The sequence below is a fragment of the Stegodyphus dumicola genome, chromosome 12 (genome assembly GCF_044657685.1).
Source record: "Stegodyphus dumicola isolate Sdum_Otavi_A_Nest chromosome 12, ASM4465768v1".
NCBI lineage: Eukaryota > Metazoa > Arthropoda > Arachnida > Araneae > Eresidae > Stegodyphus > Stegodyphus dumicola.
Genome location: NC_140779.1, coordinates 59,647,272 through 59,668,670, shown reverse-complemented (window position 1 = coordinate 59,668,670; position 21,399 = coordinate 59,647,272). Strand labels below are relative to the sequence as shown.

The following is a 21,399-nucleotide window of genomic DNA, read 5'->3' as shown; positions in this document are numbered from 1 at the left end:
GTGTGATACTTTGTGGTGCACGAGAATTTCTTTTTCTTTGAATAAAAAAAAGCTTAAATTTTGAGACATTAAAAAATTATGATAGTCAGCGTTCCTTTTGACGGGGATTTCCCTTCGATAAAGTATATTATGTATTCTGTTCCTGGTTAGGCAGCAGGCAGCTAAACATTAGACAACGAAATATTTTTATTTCTATTACCCATTTTACTTAAAGAAAATTACCTAGACAGCATCGTGACTATATTTTCCTAACTTTTCAAAAGAGAAGTAATGTGTGGAAAGTCTCTTATTTTATCCTCGGTTTAACTCTTTTGCTTAATTTTTAAAACGCTCGACATTCTTTTTGCGTAAATTAGTGCAAATGTATTTGTTCTAGATAAAGCCCTGAAAAACAATTTATGCCATGCCACACTAATTGATATTGTGGTTAGTGTTGTTGGCTGCCATACCGGTGGGCTCTACGAATCTTGGAGATAGCTAGGATATTTGTAAGTATAAAGTATTTTTACGTCATGGGGACATTTAAAATACACTGCGAACTGAAATGTCTTTTGAGTGGTTTGCCACTAAAGGGAGACTGGTGACATTTAGACCCATGCCTTTTGGAGAAATCACCTTCAAAATTAGGACAGAACTAGAAAAAAAATTCTACTGCCATCTATAAGGTGCCCACGGCCCATGCCAGCGATAGGCAATATTCTGCACTTTTCGCCTCAATTAAGTTCGCGTGGACTTATTCTGATGTTACTATTAGGTTAGGTTATTAGTATATGGCAAAACAAGTGGAAGGTTTCTGCCTAAGATGAGTGATTCCTTCGTGGATGGCGTTCTGAAGGAAAGCGGCTCGGTTCTAATCTTTTATCTGTCCCTTACCAAACAATTGGAGTTAAAGTTTTATTTAGAAACTTAGAGATGAAGGCGTAAATAGAAAGATTTGAGAAGAAAATGGTGATGCGGTCAGTATTTCTCATTTGTGTGGGTGAGGTCTCCGGCTTAAAATTACAGTTTAAAGCCAATAACAGTAAAATGACAAAATAGTACAATATTTTTTATATTCTTCATAATCATATTTTAGATTTAAACGTCATTGCGATCCTTATTGAAATGAGTAGATCTGGGGCATAAATGTGTTGTTTGTTATCTCTCTCGTTAAACCTTAGACTCTTTCCTCGGTTTTCTAATATCAGAAAATTAGGCTAGCTATGTAATTATAGCATGCAATATTACATATGTGCCTGTTGAAGCTCGGTTTATTCAGTTGCCACGTCTTTTTTTTAAATTAAAGAAAGACCATGCAGAATTTCGTAAAATTATTACTAACATCATATTTAAAATGGCGATCTGAATGTGATCTGTGCACTAAAAACTAATCGTTCTTTTTTAATCATATATTTTATTTCATTTTGAATATTTTAAAATCGGATTTAACTCATTATCTGATCTAACTCATTAGCACCAAAACATATTATTATTTAGCTTATAAGGTATTTCTCGCGCCATCTTGGCCTACCTTCGTGGAGGGGTGGTCTGCACGCTGGGCGCGTATTCCAGAGACCCGTGGTTCGATTCCCGGCAAAGACGTTGCATATATTTCATCTTGCCTGCTTCCAAAAAAAATACGTAATGTCTCTACAGTGGCGCCCGAACTAAAAAATGGGTGCTGGATCATGATTCTTCTCAACTAGGATTTGGCGATTGGGTCCCCTAAAAATCCCAGTTGCCCTTTAAAAGGGGGAGTATATAAGGTATTCACCTGCCTTCTTGGCCTGCTTTCGAGATGTTGTGGTTCTGCACGCTGGACCGCTATTCCAGAGGTCCGTGGTTCGATTCCCGGCGAAGGCGTTGCATATTTTCCATCTCGCCTGCTTCCAAAAAAGTACCTAATGTCTCTACAAGCTCAGTGTTCATATATAAGTAGAAAATATTTTTCTGAACACAGCAAGATCACCATTTATTTTTCTTGAAGTTTATTCCAATATTCAAGAATATACGACTGCATACTGAGAAGCCAGTTATGAGCTACGCTGCTTGGAAGCCAAACAAGCCGACGAGAACAAGATATTATAATGTCGAAAGATAATAAAAATGAGGCTTTCTCAAAAACGTTTTAGCTGATTTATTTCAAAAGTTACGAATAATCCTGGCTACATACTTCTACATTCGTCTACAAGGTTTATAATGTCGAAGGATAATAGAAATGAGTTTTTCACAAAAACGTTTTAGCTAAGTTATTTAAAAAAGTTACGAATAATCTTGGCTAAATACTTCTATATTAGTCTACAGAGTTATGTATTCCCTCCAGAGCAAATAAATGCACTTTTCGAAACTTCATTTCCCGCTCTTCAGCAGCTTGCTGGAAGCATTCTAACTAAATGCCCTTTAGAGCTTCCTGAATAACTTTAATCACCCTCTTTTGTCGGTTTGAGCTTCTTTCTGAGGTTCGGAAAAGAAAGCTATCACTAGGAACTAAATCTAGACTGCAATTTCAAAGTCGAGTAGCGTCGCCACGCTAATTACATTCTCAGAAATTAATTACATTCCCAATAGCTAATTTCTTCTATCTAAGAAGTCTTTAATATTATTTGCGAGAAGCCGAGCGCTGTCGCGGAGGATTTCTAGCAATTTTTGTGAAGATCTGTTCTCACAAATTATCGTCATTGCAGTCCCAATCACTGAGTAAATAACCATTGTAGTTGAAATGGTAGAGCCATTCTGCTTTCCAGATGCTGAACTCTTACGAAATTTAGAACACTGTAAAATGTTAAACTTCTTTGGAATCGTTTATAATTTTGGCACAAAGTTCTATAAGCTAAGGTCAAAGATCTTCTGTAGAATTCTATAAAACTTAACTGATTTATACATATAGATTCTATAGAGATACGTGTAAATATTCTATAGAGATCTGTGCAGCCATTATATAAAAATTTATATCGTTTAAAATACAGTTTCTAAAGGTCTCACGTATAGAATTTTATGTGTATAGAACCAAAAGTAACAAAGTTTTAATAAAAGTGTAAGAGTGTGTTTGTAGAAAATCAGGTCATAATTCTAAGTAGTTCTAAAAACGTTTTCTTATTCTAATTTTCTGCAGATCTTACAGAATCTTCTTTATACTTAAATCATTATAAAATCAACAAAACTTTCTTTTGGGAAATAAAAAGAATGAATTAAATTTTCGTTCTCAAATAGAATTTTTTAATCTAAATTTTGAAACTATATCTGACAAAAGGGGAGGAGAGAACAAAAACTTCCGAAACAGACGGTAAATTTTTCCTACAAAACCTTTTCAATGTTGTGTAGATTTCAAAAATTATTCAAATAAAGATGTATTTTAAATAATGATTAAATGAAATTATATTTACAAAACCTATTTCTCTTATCAGAATGTCCATAAGTAATAATTAACAACAGTAATTTCAGGAATTTAAATTTTATAATTAACACCATAAACTCAAATTTTTAACTACTTTTATGATTTAAATTTCTTTTACAAGATTTAGATTTCCTCTTACATAAGGAATAATATCTATGCACAAAATGTACATAAATTTAGAAGCTAAAAAACTGTTAAGCTAGAAAAAATAAAACAGAAACTTCCATTAAAAAATAGTGGGTTATTAATGTACATAAATTTAAATTAAAATGTACATAAATTTAGAAGCTAAAATCGTTAAGCTAAGGAAAAAATAGAGAAAGCCCATTACAAAATGATGAAATATTAATGAATAAAAAGTGTTTGTTTTTGCTGTCTCACGCCTCATATAATATATAAAAAACTCAAAATTTGTTCTGATTACAGTTTCAAAACATTTGCTGATTTTTCTATATGCTATTTTATAAGAAATAAAATTTCTCTCTAATTTTGCAAAGCAATATGTCTAAAGAATTCTAATCTGTAAAAGCATCATAAAATTTCTAGAGAATTTTCTGAAGAAGCATTTCTATATAGAATTACTTATAAAAGAAGATTTAAGAAACCGTAGAAAATGCAGTTATTATTTATCTCTAGATAAGTTTAATGTAGAAAACATTATTGCTTTTAATTATTAAGCAACAGTTTATGGCATAAAAACTATTCTATTCGTGTTTTTTCCCTGTGTTTTAAATGTTTCTTGCACAAAATTTTGTAGAATAAAATTTTAACTTTAAATTCTACTTATTAAATTTTATTCATTATTTTAATTGTGATAGAATAGTCTAAGATTCGATGGTAAAGTCTTAGTTTTAAATAACATATTGTTTGCATATGTAATTAATTTTAATGAAATTATGTTTAAAATAGTATCTCTGTGCATATGTAACAAGAAAAGCCTCAAAAATGAAGGTTCGCGGGAAATATAAGGTAACAGAGGCAAGTCCATTTAACAGTGAGGTAAATGATTATCTCCTCAAAATTGCAAGATAGCGCCAAGTTAGCGATAGTTTTGGCGACTTCAGTTTTGGGAAGAAATTGACAAATGTCGGAAAACTTGATTTATGTATAAGCTACACAAGCTATAGCTTAGGCCCCTCCCAAAAAAAATTAAAATATAGTAAAAGAGACTTATAAAGGGCTCCATATCTCAAATAGCTTAGGTTGATCAGATTACCAACATAGAAATCAAAAACCTCCCATCGAGTGTCATCTCGAAACTCACTAGCATTCTTAATGCTTGGCTTGCCAATAATTATTTTCTTAGAAAATGGAAGACTGCCAAAATTATCGTGCTGCCCAAACCGAGCAAGGATATTACTAAACCGGATGGGTTTAGACCCATCAGTTTACTTCCTGGCTTTAGCAAAATTTTTGAGAGCATTATTTTAAAGAAAATTGAACTTACAAGATTTTTTTACAAGAATTCACCCGAGCAATTCGGTTTCCAGAAAAAGTTAAGCACTATAAAGCAGCTTGTTAGATTAGCCGAATTTGTCGGAGCCGCTTTGCACAACAATCAAACAGTTGCCTTACTCATGCTAGACGTGGCGAAAGTTTTCGACCGCGTCTGGCATGAGGGTCTTATCCAAAAGCTCATCACTCTGGATTTCAATCGAGACATCATTCTCCTCATCAACTCTTTTATTACAAATAGACGTTTCTTTGTCAACATTCATGACGATAATTCTGATTGTAAGACACTCAAAGCCGGAGTGGCTCAAGGCTCTGTTCTTGGACCTGTTTTGTATATTTTTTACGTCTCTGACTTCCCTAAAATAAATTCTGATATAAATTCTTTCCTCGGCTGTTACGCCGATGATACGGCCATTAAGTCTTTTAACGCTGATACTGCTATTAAAAATATGCAAAGTTTTGTCTCTGATATTGAAAATTGGTGCAAGCAATGACGCATCTCCATCAACGCTCAAAAATTACAACTTCTGTTAATTAACAAAAAACGCATAATGACTCCTGCTAGAAGAAAACTTAAAATTTTCAATATTACTGTACCTGAAGTTAAGAAAGCTACTTACCTTGGTGTCGTCCTTAACAAGCAATTCAAATGGAAAGGCCATATTATTAAGGTCAGAAACAAAGCTCACACTGTAATGAACAATCTTGCAGCCCTGCTAGGTAAATACTCTAAATTGGACCTTTCTCCAAAAAGACATCTTTATACGGCCATTATCAGAGCAATTTTTTCCTATGCATCCCCTGCTTGGGCTACAGTTACTACAATTTATAAAGATCTTTGTAAATTGCAAGTACTACAAAACAAGTTTATGAGGCTTATTACAAACGCACATTTTTATGTCTCAAACGACACTCTTCACAGAGATCTTAAACTGAATACTATTGAAAAATACTTCCTTAAAATGAACAAAAACTTTTTCGACAAAGCCATACAATGCGACTTTTTACGTCATTTTAAAGTTTTTGACTATCTACCTTTGAGAGAAGACAGTTGCATCAGACCTTACGGGGCGCACCTCACCCGTGACGATAATTTCACTACTTAGTTCGCTTTCACGGATTTTCCTGTATATAGTGTAAATTTGTATATAATGTATACATGTTATATTCTATCATTTGTATCTTTTATTTATGTGTTTTGTATTTGTATTGTATGTTATATCTTACGATATCATATTTAGATAATAAAACTTTTCTCAGACTTATTCTCATGTCTTAACCACCCACTTATCATGATACAACAATACCAGACACCCACTAGTCTTTAGCCTCTCCATGCGTGCGGCTTTCTTTCTTCTTGTGACGCTGCTCACTCCCCTATTCCCATTTCCGACGCTTTCTCACTGCTCGACCAGACTGTTCAACGTCTTGTACTCTATTGGGATACTTAGTCATAGAGCCGGCAACGTCGCGTGCTCTACAGCGACAGCCCAGCATAAGAGTATAAAAAAAAATAGCTTAAGGCAGTGGTACCCAACCTTTGGCGTCTCGCGAGCACATTTTGGCCTATCGCGAGCATATTTCCTAAACATCAACATTTTTGTTAAACATATTTCCAATCTTATTTTTAAATCTAAAATATTAATTTCGGCAAATGGTTTTGAGATGAATAATAATACTGGTTGAACTTTATGGAAATCAGAGAAGCAGAGTTCAAAATTATTTTTCAGTGCATTTGGGTTTTCCAAGTATTTCTCTGTTTCAATTGCCTTGTGGTTATTAATATGGTTTGATAAATTCCGAAAATGGGTGAAATTTGTTTCTTTCATCTGATTTATCCACAAATTTTACTTTATCTGAAAAGCAGTTACAGTCCCAGTCAATTGAAAAAGGGTTTTTTCTTTTCCCTGGAGATTTCCTTCAGTTAGCTGAAGGAACTGAAGCCTTCAGTTAGCTTCCTTCAGTCAGCTGAAGTTTCGTTTCCGGATTCCCAAAACTGCTTTACTGGTGAAAGAAGTTCTACAAATCGTTGAATTACTTTCCCCTGCTGAGCAATCTAACATAGGAATGAAGCAATAAGATTCCATGTTCGCTATAAAGTTCATGAGACAGCAATCAATTATTTTATAACGTCTTGCAAGATATCTCTTATGACTATAAATGCTTAATATATTTTAACAATTAAGAAATATAAAAGAATGGTTATTTTTAAAATACTTTTTGTGCCTAATCGGGCTGGCGAGTATATTTTGTGCTCGCGAGCACAAGGTTGGGCACCGCTGGTTTAGGGCCTTATCAAGTCTAAATCCAGCTCTGATCGTTTGGAGACATTTTGATACGGTCCTGGTATAACTGTAATTGGTAGTGTAATGGAATAACTGTAATTGAGCCCTGTACATAACTGTACCTGTTTCCGATCCTTAAATGCAACTTTAACCGTATATGCTTTCCAGTAATTTCGGGAAATGTAATGCACTGGAAATTTCTCAGAGCCCGGAATGAAACTATGTAAGACCGAAGAGAGCATCAGTTCTCAGTTTTTAGTTCAGAGTTGAGTTCGGAGTATCGAGAGAGCTCCGAGTGAGCTTCGCTCCTTATATGCGCTTTGCCATTGCGTTCCATTTAACTCTTTTAATAGTTTGTAGTGGTAACTACTGACTGTGCTATACTGAGAAGAGCTGTACGAGTACTTTTGTAGAAAGTTCCAGAACTGTAACGTGTTTCTTTTGGGAAAATAAATTTTATCAAGCTATCATCCGCTCTGTGTGCATTCAATCCATTACGAACCCGTATGCACGTAACAATAATATCCGTTTAAAACTGAAAAGAAATGATTAATATTTTATCAATAAATCATTTTCGTAAATAACGTTTCTTATTCGTCCCGTATTAATATAAAAATTATCTAATAAAGAGATGTTAATAAATGAGTAGCATTTTCTTTTAAAATGTTAAAAGCCCAACTGAGTAGTTGCTTCTTTCCACCATTAGCATTAAAATTATTTCTAAAAATTGAAAATAATGAATATGTAATCATCGATGTATTATTTGTTTCAAATGAGTTTGTTGATAAGTAATTAAAATTATAATTCTACCTCAACATCTCGTATCGAATTACATTAGGGAAAAAATCGCTGTCATCAATAAAGCATTTTCAGAAAATTTAAAATAATAACCAGACGTCTTAAAAGGTCTGAAGAAATTATCACTTTATTTCTCATCTACCCCCCCCTCAAAAAAGCATTATGTAAAATAAAATAGCTTGCATTTGTCCGATTCTCGACTTAAATAATTAAAATATTAATTTTCTTTCTCGGTCAAACACACGATCTTATATTTTTTTAAATGATTCGATAATTATTTCTTTCCTGCTGAAAAAACGAACAACATTTAAATATCAACAAAAACTTTTTTAATCTTATTTTCAAATATTTTAATACAGCTAACATAATTTGCATCCAAAATGACAGCATATCATATTTAATTGCTTTATTTGAACAGCTACAGAAGTGCGTCGTTAGATTAATATTGATGACAGCAAATAATTGAGAGAATTTTCATAAATATTTATTACACAGACATTTGAAACAAAGTGAAGAATAACACTTTGAAATATCGTTCATAAATATAATACCAATTTACATTCAGTTCTGTGTGTACACATAAATTTAATCTCAGATGAAGCCAGTTTCATTCAGGTCACGTATAAGTAAACATCTATATATCTAATGTATAAATAAACTGTAAATTTACTTTCAGCAGAAATATTTTAAATCATGACTCTTCCGGTTATATAATATATGAAGAATATAAGGAATACAGAAGCCCACAATTTATTCGAGCAACTTCTAGTTTCTCGCCCCCTCCCCAAAAGATTTAGTTCTTTAGAAGCCTTGCCCAGAGAACCTAACTGAATTTCAGAAGAATTGTTTCGAATATGAAACTAAATTTTATGAGATGAAATTCAGCTATATATTGTTTGATGCACAGCTGTTATATACACCCTGACCATCGAAGTGCTTACTCAATCTTTATTTTTTCAGTCGTGTGTCGTAAACATTTACTTCCGATTGTCATAAATATTCACGCTATGACAATTTTAATCGTTAAATAATCAGTTTGGCCAAAACTATAGAATCTAATTTTTATACACTTCTCGGTTTCCTATAGTAATATGCCCACCAGGGGCGAAGCGGTATAAATCGTTGAACACTGGTAGTTCTGACCTGGGGTCGATTCCAAGCGAACTGGCTGGCTGCATGGGCGTTTGCGTGTTTTTTTTTTCCTATGTGAAACATCTCCATGAAGGCATCCCTTCCTTTAACAAGAACTCTTGTTAGCTTTGTCATAGCAACTAAACCAAACAAAGCTATAGTAATACTTAGTAAGAGTTTATACTCATTCTAAAATTAAACTAAGCAAGGTTTGTTAATGAAGGTGTTTATTATTTAAAAATTCACGGCTTTCATTCCCCAGAAAAGTATAAAAAATTGCCAATTGGGAATTATATTCCTCAAATATTTGTTGCAAACTCGACCGCAAGTGATCCAGTGAAATAGTAAATGTATAACTACGACTTAAATAATTAAACTTCGATATTACTTATGATTAACTGAATAACTAAATATAGATACTATCTTATTAAATGAAGACACAATTCTCCAATCGGCATAATTTTAGTACGAATTAATTATAAAGGAAATTTGTTTTCTATCTTTTGACTTTGACATTTTGAACAGCTCATTTTAACACGTGATCTTATATTCTCTACTTTTAATCTCAGTAGGGCAAATTTTAGTTAGTAAGATGTATCTGCTTTTCGTCAACTTGCATGAGTGTTTAAAAGAATTCTGCATACCAGTGTCAGACTGAAATTTCTTTTTAATCTTATGACTTTTTAACTTTTACTTTGTTTTCACTTTTTGAAAATTTAATGGTAAACTCTTTGAAGTAATAATTTTATGTGAAGCTGTCGGACTCAATTAATTTAATTATTTTTAGCGCGAAGGGGCTTTAACCAAGTAGGGCTACTAGTTTCGAAACGACATTTTGCGTCGAAGCACTAAAAGCATTGAATCACTTTTCAGATTGTTGCCACCAAATATTATCGAACTACATTATATTTAAAGAAATTAAACATTGAAGAATCTGCATGCATGTATGTATGTTTCTCGGATTATGAAAAAATGAGCGATACCTAGAGCCATCAAATATTGAATAACGTAGTCCTCCATACAAATATGGGCATCTGGAAACCCGAATCTTTGAATTTGTTTTATTATTATATCTCATATTTTTTAACTTTAACAAATTTTTGATTAAGAAACTCAACGATTTTAAAGTCACCAGTGGCAGCACACAGTACGGAATAAAATATTTTATCTTCAGCGCGTGAGACTATCTATCGAAAATTCTAAATATGTGTAGTTTATAAAACTGTTTAGCCCAAATGCTCTCGAAACATTTATGTACGAGTAAATGATTAAAACGCCCCTTTGGACATAACATAAAATCTGGAAACATTCAGATTTTACGTTTATTATTTATTTATTTATTTTGCCTTGTATTTCGAAATTTTAATCGTAAACTCTTCAGTGTTTAAAGGTAATAATTTAAGCTGAAGTTGTCAGACTCAATTACTTTAATTATTTTTTCCAGTTCATCAATATATTACAGAATTTCGTGAATATTTCGTATAATGAATATTAACTCTAGAGATAAAAGATTTTCTTAGTAACATTGTTATAAAATTATAGCATTAAAATCTGAGCTTTCAGATTTACTGCCAGAGTCTTATCTAAAAACAATGCATACAAAATTTTTGTCTTCCAAAATTTCATTTACAAAATTTTCCAGAGACTATTTAATGTTTTTCTTTTTCTGTTTTTTTTTTTTTTTTTATCCATAGATTAATATATTTTCTCCCAAATGTTTCTGAAAGACTTAAAAAGCTTCCTTATGACATAGGAAAGGCAAAAATGGCTATTGTTGGTTTAATAAAAATTGAGCAGTAGAACTGAACCTTAAGAATGCAATTTGGAAGAGAGAATCTGGGATTAAATTCGAATAGGTTTGAGTTTTTGGTAAAGCAAAGCGTTAAATTCCACTTGATATTTTAATCGTCTAGGATTATTTTCTCTTTTCACACGAAATGGAATTTTGTTTTGAAAAGCAACTTTCCTTCTTTCTCTCTTTGTATATTAAATTTCACAAAATATTTTTTCTCGCGAAATATCTTCGAAAACGTTTTCATGTTTAGTTTGCGAAAGGGCGAAAGGAATTCTTCCGTCATTTTGTTTTTGGGCTTGCAATATTAGATTAGCAATGGAAGGTTTTTCTCCGAAAAATGCATTATTAAATTTTCTCTAATCACACACAAGGACGTTTAGGAAAATTATTTTCACAAAATTTAATAAAATATATTAAAAACTTAGTTGTTCGGGAAAAACCTTAACTTTAAGAGTTTTGAAGTGGACTGCGAAATTACTTGCCCCGATGGTATATCTCATCTGATGTATCTGATGTATTTGCGTTATTTTATCAATTAATTGAAAAGCAATATTTGGTTTGTGTGGTTACATGAAACATATACCGAACAAAAGCTGTTAATTACTATTCATGGTGACTGCTGGATTAGTTGCTATTCCAGAACCCGGACATCTGCCACTTTGCGCTTTAATACATTTATTAATGCTCTACGAAAAGCGTATAGTAATCGTTAATAACATTACGAAGTATTAACAATAATACAAATAATCAATCAAGTATTATATTGATGTACGTAATAAATTAACAAGTGGCCTTTCAAAGATAAGTGTAATTCATTCATCAGATAAGTGCATTGTTTCAAAGATGCCTTCATTCTCACAAGGCAGACTTTTTCCAGCTACAAGTTTTTCAAAGTTCTGCCAAATTAACTGTACCTACTCGCCGGCTACGTTTTTACATTTTCAGAGTGAATTAGTCAAACGCTCTGTTACATTTAACTGATTAACTCTTCTGATCTTTCTGTTAAATTTTAAGTTCTGTGATTCTTTATGGATGATAATGGTATCAATAAAACTGCAGAATTATTGGTCAGTTATTCCCGTGAAATCGAGAGGCTGCTTACAAATGAAAAAATCGCGAAAATAAACGGCTCACGAGAATATATTGCAAGGACAAAACGTCGCCGCACAAAACAGGTGGGAAAATAGAGAGCAAGGAGAAAACATCCTGGTTGGTTTGGCTTAGTTTATTATGGCAAAGCGTACTGACTATCTTCCTAAAGGAAGGGATGCCTTCACGGACCACATTCTAAGGGAAACTGGTTCGTGTATACTGTCCAGGCGCGGTGAGATAGCTTCCCCACAAATCAGTTTTAGGGTTCCTATAAAATGGAAAAGTTGCCACATTTGGCGAGAAATCTCCCATTTGGCAACAAAATTGGCGATATGCCATGGACGGATGGAGAACCTTCTGGAACGAATTCTTACCGGTTTAGTGCAGAATGCTCTCGAACACAAGCCGAAAGTCATGCTGGTACGCGGAGAGTTAGTAACGAGTTGGTGTCTCGTCTAGCGAGTGAATTCCTGCGGAGACGATCGAATTGATAGCCGGGCAGCGAGTGCCGAGTGGGTCGTCGAGTGCACCGAAAGAATCTCGTAGTGTATCACAGTTAGTGCATTGTCGAGAGCGTGTTGAGCTCCGGGAACGACTGAACCGAAGATTCGAAAGCTGTGGTCTGTGTGTCGTCGAGTGCATCGCGAGTTGTAGCGTGGAGAGTCTCGAGAGTACGTGGAGTTCCGAGAACAACCAAGGAGAGTCGGGAGCTGTACTCTAGTGCTTTGCCGTTAAGCTGTCTCCACCGTGATAGCCTGATGTCGTAGAGACTGTGTCGCTGATCGTGTCAGCATGTTTATAGTAGGTCATTGACGACTGTAAAAACGTGTTTTGGAGCTGCCCTGACAATACTGGCCAATAAAGTGCGTTTTAATACTTATTAAAACATTATTCGCTCCAAATCCTCACGAACCCCGTACGAACGTGAAGGAAGAAAATAACGTAACAACTGGTGCCAGAAAAGCAATAACGTAACAATACGTTACAGATGGGGAAACGGCTCATGCAGCCTGCCCGTTTGCCTGGATTCGAGTCCAGGTCAGAACTACCAGTGTTCAGAGATTTACCGCTCGACCGCTGGTGGGCGCGAAGACATCTTAATATTTAAAAAAGGCGATATGGTTATTTTACTTCCAACAAGCTAAATTAATGGCACTACAGGAAGTCATACTAGTCGTTTCTAGCATTTGGACGGTTAAGCCGCCTTTCTGCATTTTACACTAATCTTCAGTTTCTTGGATATAATTCTTTTCATTCACTTGCTTCATTATCTCTGAGTTGCCCTTGTTGCAGTATTAGTCCGTGAACAGTCTTTTCAGAGGATATATATACATAAAAAAGGGGAATGTGAAACCTTAGCAGTTTTAAACAGTGTCGTACAAAATATTGTGATACAAAAAGCACCTACATATCCCCCCATGATGATAATATCGCAGTCTTGTGTTTTCTGAATGAAAAAACTTGTCCCCGTAATGGTTTGTGAACACAGAACAAATAACTAATATTTTTACCTCTATAATTTTTCCATATTTCATGTATTTGTATTAATTAGCAAATGTTTATTCAAAACGCAAGCAAGAAGCACAAGCATTAAAAATATAGAAGTTAGTAAAACATTAATGCTACTATAATGGTTAACAGAATTTTAAACTTATGTATTTGCATCCTTTTCAATCTTTTTAATACTATATTTTTTCACGAAAATCTACTAATACGTGTTTATAAAAGATATTAATTAAATAATGGACTTTTAATACTGAACAGTTTAATAATTAATTTTAATAGTTATAGCATAGTTAGTTTAACATTCTGTTAAACTATGCAGGATTAATTTTTGCTTATTTCCAGATGCGGATGCTTAAATTTCCTTTCTGCTTTTTCAATAAACACTTATTAATTAATACAAAAGTATGAAATATAGAGGCAGAATTATTATTTAATTTTTGTTGTTTGATACTTGCTTGCAAAGCATTGCGTGAAAAATTTAAAGGCAGAAAACGCATCTTTGCGATGTTATCATTCGTGCGACGATTTACATATACTTTGTTTATTTACTACGATATTTTGTACAACGTTTCAAAACTGCAGAGTTTTCGTACCGCTTTATTTTCTTCATTATGTCTTAGAACTGCGAGGTTTTTTCCCTTGCTTTCTTATCCTTACTAAGATGTTTTGTAGACGACGTTTTCCCAAGTTATTTTCTCCGTTTTCGGAGAACTCCTAAAGGCATTGATCACAAACAAGTTGCAGATTGTCGAGATCTTTTGATATTGGCAAGTGAAGTTGCGACTTTAGCAATGCTAGATGAAAACATTATTAGGAAAGTTATTATTATTAGTCTGTTAGGGCATGTCGTCTCCTAGATTATTTTTCGTCTGCTTTTAGATTAAAATCTTTGCAGCGAATGCATATGAATTCCTACAAAACACAGTATTTTGTTTAAAACTATAAACTAAATTTGATGCAATTCCGGATATTTAGTTGAAAATTATTTTTAATCATCTGTATTTACTCTTCTTTCTATTGCTATTAGTATTATTCGGATTTTTTCCTCCTTTCTATGTTAAATTAACATTATTTTTAAGCTCGTTTCTGTTTTACTTATAATTTTTAACATTTTCATTGTCTTAAATACGCCACACATAGGATCCTATTTGACTATGTTCGTTAAAGTCATAAAATGGTTTCAAATAAAGAGTTCAAACAATCATTAGTGCTTACTAGTTATATAACTAAATTTGTTATATTTATTTTACATCAAATAAAAGTAGTACCTTATTTTGATTTTCATAGAACTGAAATAGGTTATGCGTTTTATTTTACATAAACGGAAAAGTACTTTTTTTTGTTTAATTTTAGTGGAATAAAAATAAAACCTGTAGAGACATTAGGTATTTTTGTAGAAGCCGACGAGATGAAAAACTAGCAATCGCCTTCGCCGGGAATCGAACCACGGACTTCTGAAATTTCGGCTCAGTATGCTGACCACTACACCACGAAGGCACTCTAGGAAGGCGGGTGATATAACCTTACATACTCCCCCTTTTAAAGGGCGACTGGAGTCTCTAGGGGACCCAATCGCCAAATCCTGGCTGAGGAGAATCATCATCCAACACCCTTTTAGTTCGGGTGCCACTGCATAGACATTAGGTATTTTTTTGGAAGCAGACGAGATGAAAAATTAGCAATCGCCTTCGCCGGGAATCGAACCACGGACCTCTGAAATACCGGCACAGTGTGCTGACCACTACACAGCGAATGCACGCTAGGAAGGCGGGAACCTTACGAAATAAGGAATTTTGCATTTAGTTTCAAAGTCTAAATACATAAAACTAATCTACTCTAATTGAAATAAAAGTGGATCGTATATTAGGCAAATCAAAATCAGTTCATTGTTTTAATGATGTCGCAGAAAATAAGTTCACCCCTCCCTTCTTTCCTCCTCAAGCATTTTATATTTTTAACGGTTTAATCTCTTTTCAAATAAAATACCGCAAACGGGGGAAGCTCCTTTGCTTTTATTATCATGCGTACATATTTATACTACAGAAAAAAGGTAACCCAATTATCTAACAGAAATATAAAGAAGTTATATCTCTTGTTTTGCGCCTGCTAAGTCTTTTTGCCTGCAGGGAGAAAAGTAAAGCATAGCTGCGAAAGAAAGGAAGGAAGACTAGTTTGCTTTAAAATAATGGTAATATTTGATATGGGAATTAAAGGCCAGATAAAATGTAGATTAAAACATATAAAACAAAAGACTCAAACTAGTTTTCTGAATGTTTGGATCAGTTGTAGTCCTGTTTTATACGGATAATAGTAGTTTCATCGTGCAATGTTTTCTTTGCAAAATTTTACAATATTCTAAGGCTTCTTTGCTCTCAATTTTGTTTTGACGTCAGAAATATCAGTAATCTTTTCATATTTTGACTTCTTATGTTGCATTTCATCACTTGGGTCGATAAAATGAGTACGAAGTTCACTTGGGGACTAAACACTGGAGGTCCTGTGACAAGCTGACCACTCGTTTAGGGCATATGCTTACGCATCCCGGGGCCGACGGTTAAGAAAGCAGATTTCGGGCACTGCAGGATTTGGCCCATTAGGGCTGTTACGCCACTCAGTTTAGAGTATGTTCCATTTCATAACATTATGTTTCATTAACTTACCACAGCACGCTTCATCCGCAAGATGTAGAAAGTATCACTTACTGTGGTACTTTTGTATACATCCACTTTGAAATACCTCCAACTTGGTATACTTCCTGTTTGGAGGGGGAAATTTTTATTTTGTGTATATTTGGTTCGAATAGATGTTCGATGTTCGAGTTCGATGAGTCACGACTGCGCCCACTACATTTGTTTACTTCTTTCGAAATACGGCTGCGATTGCACATGAGCGTCAGTACGCCGTTGCTACTATTTAGTAAACAATCGGCGTTGTAACTCTGAATTTTCAAGAAATTTTGAGTTTTTTCCTTGTAAATTATCTGTGAAGTCATTACAATGAGTTTTAGAAATATTAATGAAAAAAGTCAAGTAACGAAGAAAATTAATAGATGACCATTAGATTAATTGCAATGGAGGTTAAAAGGATTAATTACCATGAAGGTGATAAAATAGGTCGTTCAAAACCATGCAGATACCATGCCTATCCGAGGTCTGGTTATTGTATACCGTATCCCGAGTCTGAAAGTGTCTATAAAACCTAAAATCTGAAGTAAGAGGGTGTCTACGATTGGGCAAAACAAAGATAATACTTAATCGGCTAACTTTGCGAAGGTGGTGAAATCGATAGCCCATGTGCATCAGTACTCCTGTTGCTATTAATTAGTAAATACCCAATTCCGTAGTTCTGAATTTTAAATTAATTTTTTGTTTTCCCGTTCTAAATTATTTGTAAATTCATTAACAATGAGTTTTAAGAAAATTAATGAGAAGCGTAGAAAATTATTAAGATTACCATAACGGTAAAAAAAGAGATTGTTGTAAGGTATGAAGATTCATGCATATTGCATATCCTGGAATCGGTCAAAGCGTAACGTATCCCGAGTATGAGGGTGTCTATGATTGTGGAAAGCAATGATGCTACTAAATCGGCTAATGTTGCGAATTATTATTTTTATTATTATTATATTACGTTATATTATATTTATTATACACAGTGTCCACAATTATCCTTACTGACCTTTATTTTTATTACCATTGGTATAGACATATACTTCCAATTAAAAGGTTTTAATGATGCAAATATTCATGTTTTGGCACTTTTAAATTTAAAGCTATGATTTTTGTAAAACTTACGAAATATAACTTTTTATTGATTGTTCCAGTTCCTAAACTTATACTTAGGAAATAAATTTTTTGCTCGTTATAAAAAGAATAAAACTCTAAAGAATGACTCTCGTACAACAAAAATGACTGAGATATTTGGTATTGGAATTCGGAGATGGTATTTACGGCCGTACACAAATTGAAGAGTGAAATTTTTTTCAGGCCTATATAAATAAAACTGAAATAACAATTTGTAAAACGGTTTCTGGTGTTAAGAGATTAAGTGGCAAACATTTACATGCAGATTGTCATGAAAAGTATTGGTCAATATAATTTTGTTCGAAATGAAGATCATATTCATATAATCTTATAGAATTCGTATTCTAGAAAACACTGCCAAGTTCAATATTGGCACTCAGCTAACTCTTAATACTATTTAAATTAATTAAAATTAAAGATATTTGTACTTTGATGAATTTCTGTAAGATTACCAGATTAGGATTCTAAAGTAATAAAACTTTATACAAATGTAAATAACTTATAAATTATCTGTGTGAAAATTCTTTCGGCATACCACATGTAACAGAATTATAAATTAAAGGCACTTAAACAAGATTGTCACTAAATTAGTTAATTTCAGAACAATATCATTGAATGGCCTCTATATACAACTGAATGTGATGTCAAAAATTGCAAATTTTGAAATCAAATATTTCGGCCTGTTTTTGTCGTATCTTTCATATTTGGATCATCTTTTTCAGTCATTTGGCTCATTATTCTACTCTTTTATATTTTCTCCCGTTTTTTTTTTATTTTATTGTTTAAAAATTAGTACAAAATTTTCTTAAATATAAATTTAAGAATCAGAGGTACGTAGAAAGAGTTAAATATCATAATTTTTAAAAAACTGATTTCTTGATAATAAAAAATTCAAAACATGACTATATACGCCATTCAAAACATTTTAGTAAATGAAAGTGTATGTCTGGGACCAATGTTTGGCATAATAAAGGCCAAGTAAGGACTTTTGTGGATATGGTGTTTACTTTCTTTAATATTTTAAAGATGCTTAGTGGTTATCTTCTATAATATTTCTCTTGAAATATATTAGAGGAAGCTCCTGTCTTCACTTACGCCTTCTCAGAGCAAGCTGTTCATCCTGGTTCGTCGGTGTCTTTGAAGTGTTCCGCATCTGGCAATCCCTTGCCGCAAGTGACGTGGACAGTGGATGGATATCCAGTTCCCGAAGCGTACCATATTCGAGTGGGCGATTACGTGAGTGACGAAAGGACTGTCAACAGTTACGTCAATGTCTCCAGTATTACTGTGGAAGACAGTGGAACGTACCAGTGTGTGGCACAGAACGGAGTTCGAGCCATTAGTCATTCAAGGCGCCTTAATGTTTTTGGACCCCCTTTCATTAGACACATGAGAAACATCACAGCACTGACTGGACAAAGTGTTACTATTCACTGTCCGGTTTCTGGATATCCTATAACGAAGATTTATTGGGAAAGAGGTATGTAGCTAATAAAGCAGAGCTGCTGATTTTATTCCTCTTGCTTCCGATAATCAGTGTGTGTTTGTGAAATTATTGTAAACATCAAGAATAGTGAAATTTAAATGAAAAAGAAGCACTTATGACTGGCTAGTTTTAAATCTAATTAATACTCTGGGAGAATCTGAAAATAACTTGCCTTCCTAGAGAAATAGGTAGATTCCTTTTTATTTCTCTTCTTGACTGAGAAATGATAACCGATTTTATGAGCAAAAGTATTTGCCACTTTTTAGTGAGGCATTTTCTGTGGATCTGTTTTACCTGCTCATTAACATAACGTTTTTATGCTCAGAAAAACATAATATTTCACGCAAGTTATCGGCATTAGGTGGAGACAAATCTAACTTTTTTCTTTCGTATTTCACAGTATTTTTATTCACAAAAGATTACATGATAGATAACAAAGATTTCCTATATTTCACATAATTAGATGATAAATTAGACAATTGCATTAGGTTACATGGCTGACTCATACAAGATCTCACGTAGTAATTAGCTATTCTCCGTTTACATAATTGTATTCCCTATTAAATAAAGTAACTACGATAAAATATTAATCTTATTTAGTAACTTATCTAGTATACAATAAGTTCAAAATTAATTTACAAACTTTGAAAGCGAAAGAGTACAAATAAATAATTGAAACATAATGCTACAGACAAAGGGAACTTTTTCATGTAACGTAGTATGTACAAATATTTATGTAAATTTACATACAAAACCGATATGTTCGAAATGATCCGACGAAACTATTTTGATTATCCAAACCTGTTTAAAAGCTTTATCACCAACTTGTAGTTTAAGCATTTATTCTGAATTATGAGATTCGCGAGAGCAATCTTCTCCCCTCCCCCAACTTCCCGAGTGAAACTCAAAATGCTTTGTTAGGTTACATTTCTCAGAAGAGAAGCGAAGGGTTAAGTACTTATATTTACACTGATTATCATAAATTAAGGAAAAATCACAAAAATCACGATTACTGAAAACGTTACATGTAGAAATTTATGAAACTTACCCACGATATACAACATATAGTAAGGTATCAAATAACATAAAAATAAATTACCAGACAATTATGGTAGTATAGAAATTAGCAGATGTATAAAATGAACAAATCGAAGGTGTCAGTTTGCTACAGGAAAAGTACCTTCAATATGGAATATGGTCGCCTCTCGAAGCAGTACAGCACATACAGCGATGCGTGATGCTTTCAATTATACGGTCTATCACTTTCATAGGAAGCAGCAAGGGTCTGAGGGGGCGGATTGAGAGCAGCTAGACGTGTCTCTAAAGCATGCCAAACTTGCTCGATAGGATTCAAGTCCGGGGATCGAGCTGGCCACTCCATGCGCATAATTGTTTCCAGTTTAAGATAATCATCTACGATGCGAGCCCTGTGTGGTCTTGCGTTATCATCCTGTAACAGGAAAGCATCACCTATTGCCCCGGCACATGACCGCACATAAGCATCAAGGATGTCATCTCTATAAACCGGAGCATTCACAGTTTCCGTTGGAAAGACATGGAGGTCTGTGCGTCCACCCAAAGAGATGCCACCCCAAACACAGACACTGCCTCTTCCGTATGCATCTCTTTAACGGATGTTTGACAGATCGTAACGGGTTCCAGGTTCTCTCCATATCAAATAAAGCCTACTATCGCTTTCTAGACTAAACCTGGACTCATCCGTAAAGAGAACAGCCCTCCACTGATCAGGCGTTCAGTGGACATGTTGTCGTGCCTACTTCAAACGGTCCCTCCTATGGCGTGACGAGAGCGGCACGCAAATAGCTGGTCGTCTCGCACACCACCTCCCACACCAAACAGACCACCTTCGTGAACCTTCTACGCACAGTTGACGTTGACACTAACCTTCAACCTTCCGGTGGCTGCAGAAAGGAAGGATCTAACAAGAGTCGGAGTAGCCGTTCTATTCCTGCGTGCATATAATGTCAAATAACGGTCATCGGCATTAAAAATTCGTTGAAAAATAAATTTTTTAAATGTTTACTGATTTTTTATATGTCTTGGATTAACCATACAAAATTTTCTTCAACACATTTCTCCAAGAGTTATGATTTAAAAGCTTAAAAATGTAATTAGTAAAATATATTTTTTTCAAGACCAAAAACTTCACTTAGCTCTTAGTAAAAAATATATTAACTTGATTTTAGTTTTCTTCTTAAAATTTTTCATATTAGGTTAATTTACTTTTCAGCCTTCTTTAACAATATCTATATTATGTTACACGGTAATTTTATTTCTAACATCGAAATAAAGAAAGGTTCAATTTATTCTTTCTGAATAACAACTTTGTTTTCGAAGTTAGGTAACCTAACTAGAGTTCCAGATCTTGCTTCTCTAATTGCCGAAAGTAGTGGGCAAAATACATGCATTCCAAAAAGTAATTTGGAGAAATAATTTCATTAAACCTTAACGTTGGCTTCCGATGAATAAATTGCATCATTGCCATGGTTCATTAGCAAATTCAATCTGCGTCTTGAGAATACGATTTACTGTGTTTAGAAAGAAAATAGAAGTATATTGATGTATGGGGTTTCTTCGTAAGAAGACAAAAACATACCAAGGGAAACAAACTAATTTCGATTTGATTTATACAGGAAGCTACAGCTAATCTGAAA

General features: G+C 33.8%; 1 protein-coding gene across 2 annotated transcripts in view; it reads left to right on the top strand.

Moving 5' to 3' along the window:
* Window positions 1–21,399, top strand: part of LOC118194064 (cell adhesion molecule Dscam1-like) — a 572,732-nt gene that overhangs the window by 372,999 nt on the left and 178,334 nt on the right. For both annotated transcript variants that reach the window (XR_015044453.1, XM_085827755.1), the window contains exon 7: window positions 18,311–18,718. Coding sequence is in view for 1 of the 2 variants with exons in the window: in XM_085827755.1 (XP_085683881.1) it covers window positions 18,311–18,718 (408 nt within the window). In the remaining variant the exon portion in view is untranslated. The remainder of the gene's footprint in view (window positions 1–18,310; window positions 18,719–21,399) is intronic.